This window comes from Sesamum indicum, linkage group LG11, assembly GCF_000512975.1.
Source record: "Sesamum indicum cultivar Zhongzhi No. 13 linkage group LG11, S_indicum_v1.0, whole genome shotgun sequence".
NCBI lineage: Eukaryota > Viridiplantae > Streptophyta > Magnoliopsida > Lamiales > Pedaliaceae > Sesamum > Sesamum indicum.
In genome coordinates this window covers 14,137,710-14,157,945 of record NC_026155.1, presented here as the reverse complement: position 1 = coordinate 14,157,945, position 20,236 = coordinate 14,137,710, and the positions used below count along the sequence as shown (strand labels likewise).

The window sequence follows — 20,236 nt, the reverse complement described above, 5'->3', positions numbered from 1 at the left end:
CATAATAAAAATTTATAAAAATAGATAAAAGTTAAATTGAATGGTTTGAAAAAGAATTACTTATAAAATAAATTTAATTGATAGGGACTATTTCGTCCACATATGTCAAAAAGATACATGCTTGTATTTGTATTTTTTGTTTGTCAATAATAATTTCTTTTTCACAAAAACTAATAAATGTTTGATTTTTTTTAAAAATATTAATATAAAAATTGAATATTTAATTGAACAATGCTCTAACAAAATAATATAATTGTTGATTCATGCACAATAATTAAATTTGCATGACTGCAAAAAAATATGATTTTATTAATTAATCACAGTTTTAGTTCATATTTTTTTAATGATGTAGAAATAATGTAATTCAATAATATAGCAAATGAAATATAAATATTCTGAAAGATTAAATATGTGAAAGTGTAATTTTAATTATTGTTAAATTATTCAAATTATTTAAAATTTTGATTTAAACTTTAAAGTTGAATTAAAATTAACATCATAAGGGTAAAATAGTAAAAACTGTAGTTAGATTTATTTATAAAAAAGCCAAAGGAACTATAAGCACCCCAATGTATTTCCAGTCGTTGGCCTAAAAATATTATTTTAGCAATTTCAAAAGTAGAAGTTGATATTTCAGAAATATCAAAAAAATATCTTTTTAAAGTCTAAAGTTGAAAAGTAATATTTAGTAATCACCGAAAACACTCCCCAAAAGTCATTAGTTTTCGATTTTTCAACTAAAACTTTAAAGAAATCCATAGGAATTTGAAGTTGATTATTGATGTTAACTTGTGATACTGAGAAATCCAATGTTGCCTCGTAATTATGAACTTGTAGTTCAAAATTTCAAGTCCACATCCCACAACCCAACATGATCTTTCAATTGCAATTTTGAAGAAATGGATAACTGAAAACGTGGGATTTGGGGAATTGCAGATAATTTGACTGGAAAATCAGTGAAAACTGAGAGTTGACAAAGTCATCAAAGTGGGACCTTTTTATCCAGTAATAAAACTTACAAGAATTCCAGGGCGCGGATGTGTCCCTGCCTTATCCACTTTCCCTCTGCAAAAATCTGTGATTGCTGCTATAAAATCTCTATCTTTTCATGCTCAAAAAACCAAACAAATAGCCACACAACAGACTGAGATGGCGTCCATTGTTCAAATGCAAGCGCTGTTCTCTACGAATTCAATCAAGAAACCGGCTCCATCTCTCTGCAGCGCCACCACATTCTTGGGTTCAAAGTTTTCACAGCGGCAGAAAACTAATGACAGAAAGCAGCTGACGGTGGTTGCCGCCGCTGGAGATGTTTCAGCCGACGGAACCACCTATCTACTCGTGGGCGCATGCACAGTGGCCTTGCTTGGAACTGCTTTTCCAGCCCTGTTCTCTCGCAAAGACCTGTTAGAAAAATCTCTGCTCTCTAACTAACTCTTGCTCCTTTTTTCCCAGTATAAATACATGACATAATTTGTAATAACAGCAAACGTGTATGTGGTTGTTCAGGTGCCCAGAATGTGATGGAGCAGGATTTGTGAGGAAATCAGGGTCGACCTTGAGGGCAAATGCGGCAAGGAAAGATGAGCTTCAAATCGTATGTGCCCGGTGCAACGGTCTTGGCAAGCTCAACCAAATTGACAAATAGACATGAAATTTGTGTATATGTTTGTGTACTTGTAAAGATTCAGTAATTAAGCATATATCATCATATGTGGACAAAGTTTACTCTCAAGTTTGTCCTAAACTTCTGAAATGCGACTTAATTTTCTTTGTTGCTTTTGAGTGGGTATATGTTAATTTTTTATAATAGTTTCTTATTTTCTTTTTTTTTTAAAACTTATTTGTTCGTTTGGAATTTGATAAAATTATTAATATATTAACTCAAATTTTTGAATTTAAATATATATCGATTGATCTATAAATAAAAAAATAGGGAAAGTCACCTTGCTAGTAATCGCAATATTCACGATAAGGTGTTGACCGGGTTCTGATAATTTGCTTAATTCTGATGATTTCATGTTATGTAACATTTATAATTGAGACTAATCATAGAGCAACATTATATTATGGAAAGAAATATTAATAAATATTGTGGTCCTGGTAACTACTACTCTTTTGTAATGTTCCATATATGTGGTATGGATAAACTAGAATTAATCAAGCTGAATAATCTCAATTAAATAGACTTCCGCAAATTTTGCAATTCCATTTTAAATATGGTTGGATTCAATCTAATCTAATTACCTTCTAAATAAATTTGTGCTTATCATATAATTGATTGCGAGGAATTGAATTTAGAGTAGAAAACTAGAACATTCAGAGTTGTAAAACTTAAAGGAAATTGATTTAGGAGTAGTTAAAGATGTCCAGGGATAAAATACTATCTCGAATATAAGTAGTTCACTTCACCCCGAGTTGGGTGGTGAAGCGTAGAAATAGCAGCCCGTTCGTTGGTGCATCTTCAAGGATCTAGTTCTTGTTTTGTCCTTGTTAGCGTTGATCTGGAACTCTGGTCTTGTCTCCTTGGAGAAAACAAGCAACACAAATTGATTGTCATCCGTCTGAAAATTTGAAGAATTCATTCATCATATTTTGTATCTCAACACCGAGCCCAACCTTTTCTTTCTCTTCCAACAAAAAAACCAAATCTTCCTCTTCCTACGTCTGAGGTATTTTCCCATGTTCTTGTTAGAAACAGAAAGCTGAAAGAGGCCTGGAACATAACATTTCATACATTTGTTTAATCAACTGTTTTTATTGGGACATCATATATAGAGTGATGCAGCAGCTGGAAAAAGAATTGGGACCGGACCGCGCGATTGAAATTGAAACGGATGATGAAGAGAACGAGGCTGAAAGGGTTTGCCATGATCTAGAGTACGATACTGAGTCTGATATTACAGGCCCCTGCCGAGGAGGCCTTTCTTCTGATTGCCTTGATCACGATGCTTCTACCTTTTGGCCTCAAAGTTACAGGTATACATACTGCATTGCACTATTTTTGAGTCTTTCAATGTTTGGAATTGTTTTTGTTGCTTCATTCCTCATCCACTCAGATTATAGTAATGTGTTTCATCAACTGAATGATATTTGCATGCATGTATGTCGAAAAACCTCGTTTCTCGCCTATAAGTTCCGTAACTGTTTGATAAGTTCATCTGGAAAATAAACGACTTAGAAGAGGATGAGGACATGATTAGTGGTGATGTTTTCTGTATGCTAACAGATGAACTGATAACTCTTCTACTGAATTATGAAGGCGGTCAATGGACATGTATACAAGCATGACACCTCCATCAATCAGCTATTTAAAAGACAACTCTTTCTTGGCTTCAGCAGACAAAAGATCGCAGACATTGGACACTGAATCTTCTCTATTTAAGCCCCTCGTATCATCAACAAGCGTAGACACAGATTTTCCCTCACCAATTCCTGTAAAGGAATCAACAATTTGTGAACTGACGCATTCTGTAAGTGAACTGCCACCAACCGACCAGTGTTCGTACACCCAGTCACTTCTGAACGGTAATTTGCATATACCATCATGAATCTTGGCCATGGTTCATCAATGCATTTTTATAGTTTTACTTGCAACGTAATTATGTTTAGAGGCCTAAATTTCATAAAAATACTATAATATTGCTAATGTGACTGCAACCCTGCTTTGTTCTTCAAGCATCAGACTTGATTTCTTCTATGCTGAACTTTGTTTTCCATGATGGGTCTACATATAAATTATATGACTTAACATTTCAACGGTGCATGTTCAAATCATCGTCATCTGTGAATGCAGCCATAAATGCTCTATGTGGCATTGGAATCCTATCAACCCCTTATGCCCTGAAAGAAGGGGGTTGGTTCAGTATCCTGATTCTCTGTACCTTGGGAACCATAACCTGCTACACTGGGATCTTATTGAAGAGATGTTTGGAGAGCTCCCCGCATCTCCAGACTTATCCAGATATTGGTCAGGCTGCTTTTGGCTTACGTGGTCGAATATGTATTGCCGTAAGTATATCTAAGCATTGAGTAGTATGTTTCGTTAATGGAGATGACTATCTCGCCGCTAACAAATTGAATTTGGATAACTGCAGGCCATCCTGTATGTGGAACTATATGTATGTAAACTTCTAATCTGATACTGGCTTATTTGAAGTTCTCTTTTTCCACTGCTGTACTAGCTGAAACCCAAAAGTTATTCATTGCAGTCTTCATGTGTGGAATTCTTGATCATGATGAGTGATAACCTGGCTGCCTCTTTTCCAAATGTCCAAATGGATGTTGCTGGAATTCATCTCGACTCGTATCAAGTCTGTGCCATTGCTTCCACACTTGTTATTCTTCCTACAGTTTGGCTCAGAAATCTCAGTTTGCTTTCATTCATTTCAGGTCCATGATTAGTTTTTCTTTACCTTCTAGGATTGACTTTTCAAAATATCGGAACTCCCTGATTTTATCTTTATGATCTATTTTTCATTTTCCAGCTGGTGGAGTGGTGACTTTGGCTCTTGTCGTGCTCTGCTTGTTGTGGGTTGGCGTGGCTACTGACGTTGGATTCCATCCTAGTGGAAAAGCATTGGACTATACAAAATTACCAATTACAATTGGTATATACAGCTTCTGCTACGGTAGCCATTCAGTCTTTCCAAACATCTATTCCTCCATGAAGGAGCCCTCCCGATTTCCTTCAGTTCTAGTTATCAGGTAACTGCTGACCTTGACAAGTTTCATTCTATACCAATCTTTCAGAAACTTGAATGCTTGTTTTCAAGAATGTTTCGACTACAGACTTCTTGTCATTCAAGCTGACGAAATAAGCATTTTTTCCCTTGAAAAGTTTCATGAACAGAATTTTCTTTTGACATCCAAATAATAATGCAGCTTTCTAGTTGCCGCTTTACTGTATGCTGGCGTAGCAGTGTGTGGGTTTTTGATGTTTGGTGAAGCCACAAACCCCCAGTTCACTTTAAATCTACCCACAAACTTTGTCGCTTCAGATATTGCTGGATGGTCTGTGGTAAGAAAGGCTTGCTTTTCTCGATACATGTTTATAGAGAAACTGCGAGAATTCCACTTTCTGCACACCAAGTTTTAAAGTGCAGCATAGCAACTGTGTACGAACCATGTTTTCAGGTTCTAGCCCCTCTGACAAAGTTTGGTTTGTCAATCACCCCTGTCGCATTGGGCATAGAAGAACTTTTGCCTGCGGCTCAGCTTAGATCTCACACTATGTCTGTACTCGTCAGGACGTGTCTCGTGGTTTCAACATTGGTTGTGGCTTTGGCAGTTCCATACTTCGGTAAGCACCTCCACTGGATATGATCTGTTTTCAACTGCAACCATTACACGACCCCTTCTGGGCTGACCAAAACCATTGAAAACTGAATTTACAGGATCCTTGATGGCCCTAATTGGATCCTTACTTGTCATGCTAGTGGTGAGTTATCTAGTACTTTTTCCTTAAATGCCTATGTTCAACTTTAATGTTGTGCTAACACCCCTGTTGCTCAACAAACAGTCTGTAATCTTACCATGTGCTTGCTACATGAGAATAGACAAAGGGAGACTAACAAAAGTTCAGGTACATTTTCTTTCTATCCTTTTCATTTTTTTATGTTGTCTTTGCCCTGAACTGACATCCAAATGTTAGTAATTTACCTGATTAAAACTTTCTCATTGTCAGATTACAGGTTGCTACTTAATCATGACTGTGGGAGTTATTTGTGCCATTGTTGGCACGTATTCAGCAATCACAAGGATCGCTGACAAATAGCAGACTCTTGGTTGTAGCAAATGGTTCTTGTACTTTGTAGAAGTCATCCATATAGAATCTGAAACTCTTAGGCTCAGGGTCAGGGCGCTGTTGTTCGGTAGAGTCAGACAGAATTCAGGTAAAGATCAATTTGTTAGGAGAAGAAATGACCAAAATAATGAAAACAAACTCTTCATGAGTCTGCGGTTGTCATATATCTCTACCAAACTTGCTCATGCGAAAAATCAAGGAAAGAGCTGTTGTGAGATAATGTGATGTTGACTAATGTATGATTACGAACAAATCTAAGGCAGCATTATCTAACAATTGTTAGACAGCAACATAGGATTTTTGAAAACATTGAACCCATTCTTTTTCTCCGACAACAAGAACTGGGGCCGAGGCTCGATTCCCCTGACCTGATTGACCCCACTGCCAATTCTTTGCCATTCCCGTATTCAACAAAGCATGTGCTCACACGTGCACTTAAGCTGAGGAGTTGAGCATCAAATAAAGTCACCTAGGGTAGCATATTCTTCTGGTGAACTGGTTTCTGCCCCATTTTGCAGTCAATTTCCGTTCACTATAAAGTATAAAGCCCTGTTTCTGGTAAATAAATGAAAATCATAGCCTGCAGTTTCAACAGATCATTCCCTCTCCTTTTTCACTTTATTGGGTTGTAAAAGTACTTTTTCTTCTTCTTTTTCATCTAACATCTCTCTTTGGCCTTTTTCCTACCGTTATGTCTAGGCAACGACAAAAAATTACAAAACAGACAGGAATATGATCAACTTCCGGATAAAGGGTCCTCTCTACCATCAGGGACAGATTTATTAGTTGCATTGATTTGTAAATTTCCTTCTAAGTTGGTATATATGTTAGCTATATTTCCAGCCTTCTACCTAACTGACAGGTGATATTAGATAATCTTCGTCGCCCGACATTTATTGTCTTGAGAAGCACTTAATGCTCCCACTGCTACTACTAATCCCTGCCTTGAATTCCTACCTACCTCATCAAAGCCTACTACGGAACTATAAAAAATATCTGGTGTGGACAATTAAAAACTAATAAACAATTGGGCAACTTCATTGGTTCTGATCACAGTCACAAGAAAGATTCTTCCTTTCTGAATAAAGGAGCTACAACTCGGAAATAAATATAGTTTAAGAAGCTTAATGTTCACATTTTAATTAAATAATGATTAAGAGCTTAATTAACTGCGTTGGAAGTTTAAATTTGACGAAGTTGAGTTGAATGTTGTAATGAGCGGATAATAAACAAACAACCGACCGACCAAGATTAATGGTAGGTAACTTGGCGTTTTCAACCTTAGAAGCCGCCAAGACGGTGTCGTCCTGTTTGTCATCATGGCCTCCCGTGCTGTCCCGTCTTTGATCTCTTTTCTTTGGTTCACAAAAGCTGAAGATTCCTCAAACCCCTCTGTCCCATAAACTCACAACATATCTCACTGATAATTCCACTCATCTTTTCTGATCATCTTCTTCGACACGATCCCTTAAAATTCGACACAAATTCTCTTAAGGTTTCATTCCAATTCAAATCATGAACATCCACTCTCTATTCTGTGTCTCTGCCTTCTTTGTAACACTCCAAATGCGCTTTTTCTTTTCATTAGCAGGACCATTGCTAGTATCTAAATCAAATGCGACTAATGTTCTAGTCTTGCCACTGAAAACCCAAGAAATTCAATCACCTCCAAGCAAGCTGCCCTTCACTCACAATGTCACTCTCACAGTTTCGCTGGCTGTAGGCACGCCGCCGCAGAATGTTACCATGGTCCTGGACACAGGCAGTGAGCTATCCTGGCTGCAATGCAACACTACCCAAAGGGACAGACCCGTTTTCGACCCTACCAGATCATTGTCTTACACTCCCATCGCTTGCTCTTCGCCTACGTGCACGACCCAAACCCAAGATTTCTCCATACCCGCTTCATGCGATTCCAAGAATCTCTGCCATGCCATCCTCTCGTATGCTGACGCCTCATCTTCGGAAGGAAATTTGGCTATGGATAATTTTACCTTTTCGGGTTCACACTTTCCGGGCACGATATTTGGGTGCATGGATTCGGGTTTTAGTAGCAATTCGGATGAGGATTCTAAGACTACCGGGTTGATGGGAATGAACCGAGGGTCTCTTTCTTTTGTTTCTCAAATGGGGTTCAAGAAATTCTCTTACTGCATATCGGGTTCGGACTTTTCGGGTATTTTGCTGTTTGGCGACTCGAATTTTACGTGGCTTTTGCCCTTGAATTACACCCCTTTGATCCAAATTTCCACCCCTTTGCCTTACTTTGATAGGGTAGCCTACACTGTCCAACTTGAGGGCATTAAGGTCTCGCAAAAGTTGTTGCAACTACCGAAGTCCATATTCGAACCCGATCACACTGGGGCGGGTCAAACCATGGTTGACTCCGGCACCCAGTTTACCTTCCTTCTCGGGCCGGCTTACACTGCATTGAGGAATGAGTTTATAAACCAAACAGCGAGTGTTTTACGGGTCCTGGAAGATCCAAATTTCGTGTTCCAAGGGGCGTTTGACTTGTGTTTTCTGATACCCATAAACTCGTCGGGATTACCCGAATTGCCACCAGTGAGTTTAGTATTCCGGGGCGCCGAGATAACAGTATCCGGAGAACGGTTGCTGTACCGGGTTCCAGATGAGATAAGGGGAAATGATTCAGTGCATTGCTTCACATTTGGGAACTCCGACCTGTTGGCCATCGAAGCATACATTATAGGGCATCACCATCAACAGAACATTTGGATGGAGTTTGATCTTGAAAAATCAAGGATAGGAGTTGCTAAAGTGCGATGCGATCTGGCAGGGCAAAGATTTGGTATTTATCACTAAAGTCACGTGCAACGGACTCACAGCGCTCGCCGGCGGTCGGAGATATAAGTACCAAGGGAAGCAAGGGAAGATGATTGTCCTTCCGGTTTCCCTCTCTATTGTTTTTGTATGACTACAATTTTTTGGATCTGCCCCGTTTGTGTACATTGCCTTTATTAGTTGGTGTGGATTGATGCAAAAATAAATTGAGTGGTTCAAAATTTTTTGATCATTGGAATTCTCATGGAGCTGGTGAAGTAACATATATTGTTGAATGTTCACATTCATAAATTGGAGTGGGTATATCACATTCACATATAGTACAGATATATGCGGATTGTTAGTGATTCAATTGATTTCGTGTAAAGCCCGGCCCAATAACTTACCAATTACAAACTTATCATTTTTGGAAAGGAAACAAATGAAAATTTGATAAACCAAATCATGAGCCAACAAGGCTTTCACAATAAATAATATCTGAAAAAGTGTTGAGTTAAAATTTCTTGAATTAGTGGAAAACAAGATTTTCTAGAAGTTTACTTAATGAGAAAAATTACATGAAATGATTAAAGCTGTAGAAGCATTGCTTTGCATGAAATTCATGATGCATCTTGGTATCATTTGATACATATTGCAATTTCCTTGCTTGGGAGGAAAGTGCTCAAATTTTAAACAAATGGACCTACTTTATACATATATATATATATATAGTTAATTTTTGTTATTAATTTAATTACTTGAATGTAGGGGAAGCTTATTTGTAAAAGAGTGACAACTCCATAGCCACCAACTTCAGCTTATCAGTTGTTCCTCTCTCACCTCTACTTCATGACAATTTGACAATCTTATATTGATAGGTATATTTATTGAATTTTGTGTCATTTACAGCAAATTCTTCATGGTTACATGTTGGTATGCTTTATGATGAAGCATATCCTGTTTAGAAGCTTCACCAATATTAATCTCACTCCTTTTTACAAACAAATTCATTCAATCACTATATGAAACTCATGACCAAATTCAGCAATTCCATTTCATCCAGTAATCAACTTGTACATATGTATGATCACTTAGCAAAGCGGATTAATTAAGAAACCGAAATGAAGACCGCCTGTATATAAATATATATATATATTCTTCTAGATTCCTACTCTTTTTTTCATCTATGAGTTCATTGACAAATCTGGGCTAAATCGGTAGTTAGGAGTACAATATTTCTTCTTCTGGCGAGGGGATGGTCGATATCATGGCTCAGTTGTCAAATGAAACATCATAAGTAAAGATTTGAGAGGGAGAACATGAAAGGGGTCAGAACACAAGTAGATTGTCTTTGACAGCACTCTAAAGTTGTTTTCCAACTATAGTTTGGTCCTAGAAAAATACAGTAATGTGATTTTGCTCGTTTTGAAGAATTTCCATGTTCCTCCTCTTTAAAAATATTTCAATTTTCATTACCTAACCAATTACCAAACACCCACCCCACCCCTTCAACACCACTATAAGAGCACAGTGGCTTTGTTCCAGCAGTACCACAAGAAAAAAGATAAGAGCTCCTCTCATAGCCTAATCCCTTAAAAGCCTTTCCACATTCCACCTCAGGAAGACAGAAAATGGGCACTGCCTCTCATCACTTACTTGTTTCCATGGGATTCTTTGTCGCGTTCATGGCATTGTGTCTGCTTCCTCAGCCTGTGCAGGCCGCCACCAGGCATTACCACTTCAATGTATGCTTAATTATTATATATCCCTACTTTACGTTGTACTTTCACAAATATTCAGTACAACTAACTATGTTTATTTCGTTATCCTGCATCGTTCAGATCAAGATGCAAAACGTTACACGATTATGTCACACCAAAAGTATAGTCACCGTAAATGGGCAATTTCCTGGACCTCGCGTTGTGGCAAGGGAGGGCGACCGCCTACTTATAAAAGTCACTAACCATGTTTCCAACAATATTACCATCCATTGGTATGCATGCAATAACTACTCTTACAGCTTATTGCTTTCTTTCTTGTTTTTCCATTCACTTCAGTTGAAACTTCATGAGAACAAGGTTGACGAACTAATCTTAAAATTAATATATATGTAACAGGCATGGCATTAGACAGCTTCGCAGCGGATGGGCAGATGGGCCAGCCTATATTACCCAGTGCCCCATACAAACTGGGCAGAGCTACGTGTATAATTTCACTGTGGTTGGCCAACGAGGAACCCTTTTCTGGCATGCACATATTTCGTGGCTAAGATCGACTGTTTATGGGCCTTTGATCATCCTTCCAAAGAAAAACGTACCTTATCCTTTTGAGAAACCCTACAAGGAAGTCCCCATCATATTTGGTATATAGTCTAGCTATTCTTCTGCATATGTATTTCATCAAACACCTTACTACGTACCTTTCGGAAAATTCTTACGCAATGGTAGTCTCAAAACTAGTTGAGATGATTTGCCTAACTAACATATACGTACCCTTGGTTTCCAGGAGAATGGTTCAATGCAGATACGGAAGCCATAATCAGCCAAGCTTTACAGACAGGTGGAGGTCCAAACGTCTCCGACGCCTACACCATCAATGGGCTTCCGGGGCCGTTGTACAATTGCTCTGCCAAAGGTAATCAGAGATGATTAGCTTTCCATTTATATATTTAGAAAAAGGATTCAAACATTTAGTCATAATTATACATACATGTTCTTGACTACAGATACGTTCAAGCTTAAGGTAAAGCCTGGAAAGACTTACCTCCTCCGCATGATCAACGCTGCACTGAATGATGAGCTTTTCTTTAGTATCGCAAATCACAGCCTTACAGTTGTTGATGCTGATGCGATTTATGTGAAACCCTTTGAGACCGACACAATTCTGATCACCCCTGGACAGACCACAAATGTTCTTCTTAAGACTAAACCAAAGTTCCCAGGTGCCACTTTCCTCATGACTGCTAGGCCCTATGTCACAGGTCAAGGCACTTTCGACAACTCCACTGTTGCTGGAATATTAGAATACCAAGCCCCACTTCGTCATTCTGCCCTCTCAATGAAAAAGCTACCCCTTTACAAGCCAATTCTGCCAGCTCTAAATGACACTATGTTCGCCACAAATTTCTCTAAAAAGCTGCGTAGCTTAGCCACTCCTCAGTTCCCTGCTAATGTTCCCCAAAAGGTAGATAAACAGTTCTTCTTCACAGTGGGATTGGGAACACACCCTTGTGATAAAAACCGAACCTGTCAGGGCCCGAATGGCACTAAATTTGCAGCAGCTGTCAGTAATATTTCGTTTGTGCAGCCCACAACAGCTCTCCTCCAAGCCCATTACACGGGCCAATCCAGCGGCGTTTACAGCCCAGATTTTCCAATCAGTCCATTCCACTGGTTCAACTACACTGGAAACCCTCCAAACAACACTATGGTGGCAAACGGGACAAAACTTATGGTTTTGCCCTTCAACACCAGTGTGGAGTTAGTCTTGCAGGATACCAGTATTCTTGGGGCTGAGAGCCATCCTCTCCATCTGCATGGATTCAATTTCTTCATCGTTGGACAAGGATTCGGCAACTATGATCCAAATACAGACCTGAAAAACTTCAATCTTGTTGACCCGATTGAGAGGAACACTGTTGGCGTGCCCGCCGGTGGATGGGTTGCTATTCGGTTCTTGGCGGATAATCCAGGTTGGTAAAACAATGAAATATAATGTTTTAGGTGGATATGGTGTGGTTGACTGTGCTTGACCGAACCCAAGGCCACGGGATGCAAGTAATATTTATTGTTTATTCATTTCAATATCTGAATGGCTGCTAATTATTGATCAGGTGTATGGTTCATGCACTGTCACCTGGAAGTCCACACGAGCTGGGGTTTGAAGATGGCATGGCTTGTGTTGGATGGAAAGCTTCCCAATCAAAAGCTCCTTCCTCCGCCTGCTGATCTTCCCAAATGCTGATAAAATGGCAGAGTTTTTCTTATAAAAAATGGCCCTGAATTTCTCTCTTCTTCCTTCCTCGTTTTGGTTTTGTTGCTTCCTTCACTTTAACAGAGCTGACTCGCCCCCTCCCGGTTAATCTGCGGCATTGACTTTGTTATTTCTTCTGCTGTCATTTTGTCAATCGATTCAAATTACGTTGACTACTTTGTGATCTTCAATTTGTAATACTAAATGAGTTCAATAAAATTTTACTTTATTAAGTGAGTACTCTGTTTCATTTTTTGTGTCCACAGTTTTTCACTTCAGTATCTATACTTCTATACTATATTATATAAAAAAGAAAATTTTACTTTTTCTCATAAATAGTGATTATTTAGACGGTCACTAACTTTTAAAATTATCGAAAATATCCTTATGTGTTTTCAATTACCTCAACTCAAATTCTTCTTCTCATCTGTATGATCTGTGCTATCTATCTATATTAATATAAAAATTTTATTTACACCAATTTTTTTTGTTTCGATAATATCTCTGAATTAGTTTTATTTTATTTCTTTATTTATTTATTAAATGTGATGTGTTGTTTTATATTTTTTATTGTTATTTATAATATATTTTAAAATATAAATAATTATTTATTATATACACACAGAAAAGACGAATCATACCAACTAGTGTAAAATATCTAATGAATAGATGTTTCCATGCACTACAATACACTGTATCAGACGTCGTTCGCTGTGGGCTATGGTATTTAAAACAGAAACAAATTCCGCTACTCCATTTCTAAATATATATATATATATATATTATATATATATATATATATTATACCTTTGGTTCATCCAAATGTTTCATTAAAGAATCATTAATTTAATTATTTAATCAATTTATTTTAATTTTGGTTCTTATGAGGTCTTTACCGGAAAAAATTGCAATTGTACTCCCCTAAATATGGAGGTGATAATTTTAGTTATGAATAAATTATTTTTTTTATAATTTTATTCTATAATTTAAAATATCATTGAGGAGAACAATGGCTGGAATTTGCTGACATGATCGGAAAAATGCACGGGACATGCATGCATCCAAATTTTTTATTAAAGAATCATTAATTTAATTATTTAATCAATTTATTTTAATTTTGGTTCTTATGAGGTCTTTACCGGAAAAAATTGCAATTGTACTCCCCTAAATATGGAGGTGATAATTTTAGTTATGAATAAATTATTTTTTTTATAATTTTATTCTATAATTTAAAATATCATTGAGGAGAACAATGGCTGGAATTTGCTGACATGATCGGAAAAATGCACGGGACATGCATGCTTGTGACTAGTTTATTTGAATGCACTTTTTCAGCTATTTTTATAGCCATTTTTATCTTCAAAGTGCGAAAATTTTAAAATTATTAGGATAAAATTATTAAAATAAATCTATATAAAATTACAAAATTGCCCATCCCTTTTTATAGACTAAAATTATAAGTTTCCGGTCTTACTCTAATAATAAGATTGAGAATTCAAACCCTAAAGTCTTCCCAAATAATATTTCAAAATATAATATGTTCGCTAGACACACAAATTATGTTAGTCAGAGCAATGTCAACTTTAATGTCATGTAAATTTAATTTAATGTATAAACAAAATAGTAACCGTTAAACTGAAAATTAATAATGTTTAATGGGACTTACATATATGGTGCAATAAAGATGCACCGAAACACATGCATGTTTAATTAACCCCACCCTCCCCCTGATATGACTCTTATCACACTGCGTTTTCTAAAATTAAAAAAATATATAATTATATAAAATTATAATTTAAAAATACAGCAACATATATAAATTCTATGAACATAACATTATTGTGTGATATATATGAATATATGGTAATAGATTTTTTATCCCGTCCGAACCCATCTAATAGAAAAAGTCCGGTGTTATCTATTATCTCAACCAATTTGGAAATATATATATTTTTTTTAGTTATACATCAATTTGATCAATACATTAATATAATTAAAAATAGTAATACATTACATCGATATAATCAATATATTAATATGAGTATAGAATACAAATAAATTATAATAACTCAGAAACAACGATCAATGACCGTTGCGAAGCCGTGATTGATTTATATTTGCTACAGTTTTTTTCTTTTAACTATAATAATTACTCACAACAAAATATTATATTATATTTAATGAATTCATATAAAATGAGATAAATACATATACGTCTAATAGAATTCGAGTCTATGGGCTCAAATTTAAAAATACATTGATACCATATTAATGTAACATTATGGGGGGTTGTATACAATTCTTAGCTGGCATAGAACTGCACAATCCTTTGCCCGAATTTATGATTTAATTATTTCTTTTAGTGAGTGACAGAAAAGAGTATTTTTATTAAAAATAAATTTTCTCCTGATCTCAAAATTATCTTTTTCAATTAAAATAATAATTAAAGAAGGGAGCGAGTATGCCAACACTAATTCACAACCATACGAAGAAAAAAATTAATATAGAAGCATCACCTTTTCAACTTTAAGTTAAAATTCCACACCAAATCAAATTGAGTTTAAAAAAAAAAAAGAAAATTGAAAAATGCATGGAGATAAGGATGGGACGAAGCCACCAAACTGGTAACTCATTCAGTCATGTCCATCTGTTCCCGAAAAAGACGCCACTGTTTGGACGCCTAATTAACGCTTGAAAGGCAACCTTTTATTTGCTTGACCATTAAGATCAGTGCACGCAATAAACAAAGAAGTATGCATATTATTAATTAGTGCACATGCCTCCTAATTTTTCTCCCCTAAGATTAAATCGTGCTTCACATAATACAATATGTATAATAATGCCAAAAGGATCAATGATCGAATCTCATCGGCCATGTTAATTGGTATTTTTTATCTTATTATTTAATTTATCAAATATTGATGTAATTATACATATAAAATTATCACTTAAGAAAAAAATGATGTGCCAAAAGGCATTTTCCAACTGAGTAAATAATCCCTGTATGTGAGAACATATAATCTCATGCATCAACGTATCCAATTAAGATCGAACATATAACTTGTGGTTATTTATATATGAAAACAAATGATTTATTAGTTCATATATATATATATATATATATATATACAGAAATACATGGAAGAAAAGGAAATGGTTCAAGATACAAACGGCGGAAGGAGAAGGTCGAAATCATGTCAGCTACGAATCATGCTATCATGAGGAAAGAAAGGTTTGACGACAAGGGATAACATGTCAAATATGCCAAATATTTTTGGATTGTAAACTTTGCCACCACTCTAAAGTTGTATTGCAACAACCTGGGTAGCTGATGTTCCGACCAAGATAGCCTTTGAAGCTTGCTGATCTACTTCACTACTCTTTCAATAAACAGACAAATAAACTAGATCTAGCTACTTCCCGGCCACCTAATCAACCATACATGCTCACATATATATGCCTCACCACAGCCTCAAGGGAACAACAACAAGAATTCCTCCCATCCCATTTCAAGAGACCGTACTACTACCTAGCTAGCTAGCAATCAGAAAGATTGCATAATTGCGCGCTAGATATATATATATATGGGAGCAATTTCTCCATCAAGAATGTCGTTCGGGGTTCTCTTTTTGTTGCTAGCATTTTGTATTTTCTGCGAGATTGCACTAGCTCAAGATGGAGGAATCACCAGGCACTACAAGTTTAACGTATGCATGTATTATATTCGTACAATTTCAATTTACATTCTATATATAGATTTTCTAATTTATAATATTTTGTACTGGATGTATTAATTTGTAGATTCAAATGGCAAAAGTGACGCGACTGTGTCACACCAAGAGCATGGTTACGGTAAATGGTAAATTCCCCGGGCCTCGTATTGTCGCTAGGGAAGGTGACCGACTTCTTATTGAAGTGGTCAATAATGTTCCGAACAATATCTCCATCCACTGGTACGAACTTCTCCGAAAATCACCATATTGTGTTGAATTAAGCGCGCAGTTTAAGCTCTTGGAGCTAAAAGAAGAAGCAATTATATAAATGTGAGCCCCTCAAAGAATATTTCTGAGTTTTTGTTTATATATGTAACAGGCATGGAATTAGACAGCTTCGCAGTGGATGGGCTGATGGACCAGCATATATCACACAGTGCCCCATTCAAACTGGTCAAAGTTATGTATATAACTTCACTGTGGTTGGGCAAAGGGGAACACTATTTTGGCATGCACATATCTCCTGGCTGAGGTCAACTGTTTATGGTCCTCTAATCATTCTACCCAAGAAAGGAGTCCCTTATCCATTTGCCAAACCCTATAAGGAAGTTCCAATTATCTTTGGTAATTATATACATTCTTAATATTGCAATTCAATTATTTAATTTCTTTACAAGATACGTCCATTCTGTTATTTATAATACATAATTTTTAATCATAATCGAGTTGGATAATAGGAGAATGGTACAATGGAGACCCTGAGGCCATAATCAACCAAGCCATGCAAACAGGTGGAGGGCCAAATGTCTCCGATGCCTATACCATCAATGGACTTCCAGGTCCATTATATAACTGCTCATCAGCCAAAGGTAATATCAAATTATCATTCTTAACACACTAAGGAAAATCTATCTAATGATTATCAATATTCCCTAATTTTGACAAAAAAAAAAAAAAAACTAGATCAATGTGTAGTTCTGGCTTGCGTTAATACTCAATAATGACTTTATGCTTGTTTTTGTCGACAGATACTTTCAAGCTGAAGGTGAAACCTGGGAAGACTTATCTCCTCCGACTGATTAACGCAGCACTCAATGAAGATCTCTTCTTTAGCATTGCAAACCATTCCCTAACAGTTGTGGAAGCTGATGCGATCTATGTAAAGCCTTTCCAGTCTGATATAGTTCTACTTACCCCTGGACAGACCACAAATCTTCTCCTGGAGACTAAGTCCCAATCCCCAAGCGCCAATTTCTTGATGGCAGTTAGTCCCTATGTGACAGGTTTAGCCACATTCGATAATTCCACTGCCGCTGGTATTCTTGAATATGAAATCCCATCAAAATCTCACCACGGAAACAAAAGACTTCCACTCTTCAAACCAACTCTACCAGCTGTAAATGACACATCTTTTGCAACAAATTTCACAAGCAAAATTCGTAGTTTAGCAAGCCCTCAATACCCTGCCAATGTTCCCCAGAACGTCGACAAGCATTTCTTCTTCACGGTCGGGCTTGGAACTAGCCCGTGTGATCATCAAAACAAAAGCAGCTGCCAGGGTCCTAATGGAACAAGATTCTCAGCATCCGTGAACAACGTATCATTTGTACAGCCAAACACGGCGCTCCTCCAAGCACACCATTCAGGGCAATCAAACGGCGTCTACAGCCCTGATTTTCCAATCAGTCCACTTCACTGGTTTAATTACACCGGAACCCCGCCAAACAACACAATGGTGAGCAACGGGACAAAAGTCGTGGTTTTGCCTTTCAACACGAGCGTGGAGGTGATCATGCAGGATACAAGCATTCTTGGGGCTGAGAGCCACCCCCTCCATCTCCATGGCTTCAATTTCTTTGTCGTGGGACAAGGTTTTGGGAACTTTGACCCCAAACAAGACCCTAAGAATTTCAATCTGGTTGACCCGATTGAAAGAAACACGGTGGGGGTGCCACCGGGGGGTTGGGTTGCTATCAGATTCTTGGCGGATAATCCAGGTGTGGCGCTAGACCAATACAATTAACAACATAGAAATTTATTATATTTTTAGATTAAAGTCTTGTTTAATTATTTATAAGTTACAAATGTTAAGAATTAAATGTTTTGTGTGGTTGAATTTGTGGCAGGGGTATGGTTTATGCATTGCCACCTTGAAATACACACGAGCTGGGGACTAAAGATGGCCTGGTTGGTTTTGGATGGAAAGCTTCCCAATCAAAAGCTGCTCCCCCCACCGAAGGATCTTCCTAAATGCTGATCTTCAATTTTTCTCACATTCATTTTTTGTGCAAACATTGCCCGAGATCTTTTTTTCTTTTTTTTGGTTGTTTTTTTTTTTTGGGTTCCCTCCGAGCATCAATCGTACTTTTCTCTTTCACTAATATGTAAATCGTGGGTTTGTAATGCATCTCCATTATTATTCATTCATTGAATGATAATTTTCAGAAAAAATTATTTTTCGTCCAACATTATGATGTCATTAAAGCTAAAGCCAAGAATTGAGACGCTACAATCATAGGTGTATACTAAAATAATGTGGATCTTATTTCCTTCATGATTCGCTCCATTTTGCTTTAGATTTTAATCGGATATCAGATAGATCTTTACGTATTTATGGATCCTAAGTAATTGGATCAAATTGTACTTAGACTATATATTGGATCCAATAGCAGCCCGTTGACGGGTGCTCCGGATAATGCAGGATTTACCCGATTTAGGCAAGTGGGCTTCACTAACTTTTGCCTAATAGCTGGAATGAGTCATGACCTTTTTTATATTGGGATACGTACCCAGAAAAAAGCCCACATTTAGATGGATGGATGTACGTCTACTGCGTGGAAGAATTTATGCGGACAAATATAACAATACCTAAATATAGGCGTCCTTAACGATTTTTACAAGTGTCATATCGGGGCCGTTGGTCGGTTGCGACTCCCATCCTTGGATCCTGAAAGTAACTCATCAACTTGAAATCCAGAAAAGTCAGGACCATTGGGGTATCTATAGCATATGATCAATCCTATGAGTCTATGACCAACAACTAGTGACCATCTACAATTCATCTTTTGGATTTCGGATTGATCAAGACGGGTATATCCAACTTGTATAAACGAACCCGGATCCTTAGCCGAGCATTTTTGCTATTATCGAGAGTATTTTTAAGTTATTTATATTTAATTAACCCACATAGTTCAGCTAATTATTTACATAATTCTTTGTGTATCAAGTGTGTGAATGATTATGGCAATCATTTAACTACTCGACGTATCTAATATTTAGTATACTACATTTATAAGTTCGCATTTTATTAACTTAAATTTTTATCTATTTTAAGATAAATGTTTGTTTACTTCAAGAATAATTATTTAATAATTATAAACTATTATTAATTATTGATAAATTGATTTATAAATTTTTGAGATGTATTATGTGATGAAGTTGTTCTATTGTTTTAGTAAGTTTTTAAGCATGTCGACTGGAGGAGGACAGTTGGAAATAACTTGGAGGTTGCACTTATCTTGAGAAAGGAATTTTTGAAGCCATAATCTCAAATATAGTCGTGTAATAAACCCAAGATTTGAAAACCGACAGCCAACAAAATGGGAGTTAGCATTGTTCCATTATATCTTGATTGCCAAGTTTAAACGGTTGCCAATTGCCAATAGCCAATAAGGGTTTGAACTTTGAAGGCTACCCGCTAACAATTTTTTTCCAACTAGTACCTTAATTCTCCATAGCTATTTCAAGAAAAGAAAAAGTTTAATTTATCTCAAATCATTTTGGAAAATCTCTCTTTTTTGCTAAATACTGCACAGTCCCACCACATTTTACGCTGGTGTACAATGTATGGTATATTATGATCTTATGATGATAAATATATTGTCATAATACATTTTCATTATTACATGTGCACCAAGACAGTGTCATAAAAACAAACTGTAGGTAAATATCTGAAACAAAG

General features: G+C 36.6%; 5 protein-coding genes across 5 annotated transcripts; all 5 read left to right on the top strand.

Moving 5' to 3' along the window:
• On the top strand, nucleotides 1,041-1,782 carry LOC105174470. The gene is made up of 2 exons (XM_011096589.2): nucleotides 1,041-1,406; nucleotides 1,510-1,782. The coding sequence occupies exons 1-2, from the start codon at nucleotides 1,150-1,152 to the stop codon at nucleotides 1,646-1,648; spliced, it is 396 nt and encodes a 131-aa protein (XP_011094891.1). The 5' UTR covers nucleotides 1,041-1,149; the 3' UTR covers nucleotides 1,649-1,782.
• Nucleotides 2,194-6,784, top strand: LOC105174469 (vacuolar amino acid transporter 1). The gene is made up of 11 exons (XM_011096588.2): nucleotides 2,194-2,979; nucleotides 3,263-3,528; nucleotides 3,797-4,011; nucleotides 4,098-4,121; nucleotides 4,212-4,392; nucleotides 4,488-4,707; nucleotides 4,885-5,020; nucleotides 5,137-5,302; nucleotides 5,397-5,440; nucleotides 5,522-5,584; nucleotides 5,687-6,784. The coding sequence occupies exons 1-11, from the start codon at nucleotides 2,783-2,785 to the stop codon at nucleotides 5,774-5,776; spliced, it is 1,602 nt and encodes a 533-aa protein (XP_011094890.1). The 5' UTR covers nucleotides 2,194-2,782; the 3' UTR covers nucleotides 5,777-6,784.
• LOC105174468 (aspartic proteinase PCS1) lies at nucleotides 6,961-8,802 on the top strand. Its single transcript, XM_011096587.2, has one exon. It carries the CDS (start codon nucleotides 7,322-7,324, stop codon nucleotides 8,630-8,632), a length of 1,311 nt encoding a protein of 436 aa, XP_011094889.1. The 5' UTR covers nucleotides 6,961-7,321; the 3' UTR covers nucleotides 8,633-8,802.
• Nucleotides 10,129-12,568, top strand: LOC105174467 (laccase-17). The gene is made up of 6 exons (XM_011096586.2): nucleotides 10,129-10,335; nucleotides 10,432-10,583; nucleotides 10,708-10,952; nucleotides 11,096-11,224; nucleotides 11,316-12,281; nucleotides 12,423-12,568. The coding sequence occupies exons 1-6, from the start codon at nucleotides 10,222-10,224 to the stop codon at nucleotides 12,551-12,553; spliced, it is 1,737 nt and encodes a 578-aa protein (XP_011094888.1). The 5' UTR covers nucleotides 10,129-10,221; the 3' UTR covers nucleotides 12,554-12,568.
• Nucleotides 16,065-18,759, top strand: LOC105174466 (laccase-17-like). The gene is made up of 6 exons (XM_011096585.2): nucleotides 16,065-16,269; nucleotides 16,364-16,515; nucleotides 16,655-16,899; nucleotides 17,013-17,144; nucleotides 17,304-18,272; nucleotides 18,402-18,759. The coding sequence occupies exons 1-6, from the start codon at nucleotides 16,147-16,149 to the stop codon at nucleotides 18,530-18,532; spliced, it is 1,752 nt and encodes a 583-aa protein (XP_011094887.1). The 5' UTR covers nucleotides 16,065-16,146; the 3' UTR covers nucleotides 18,533-18,759.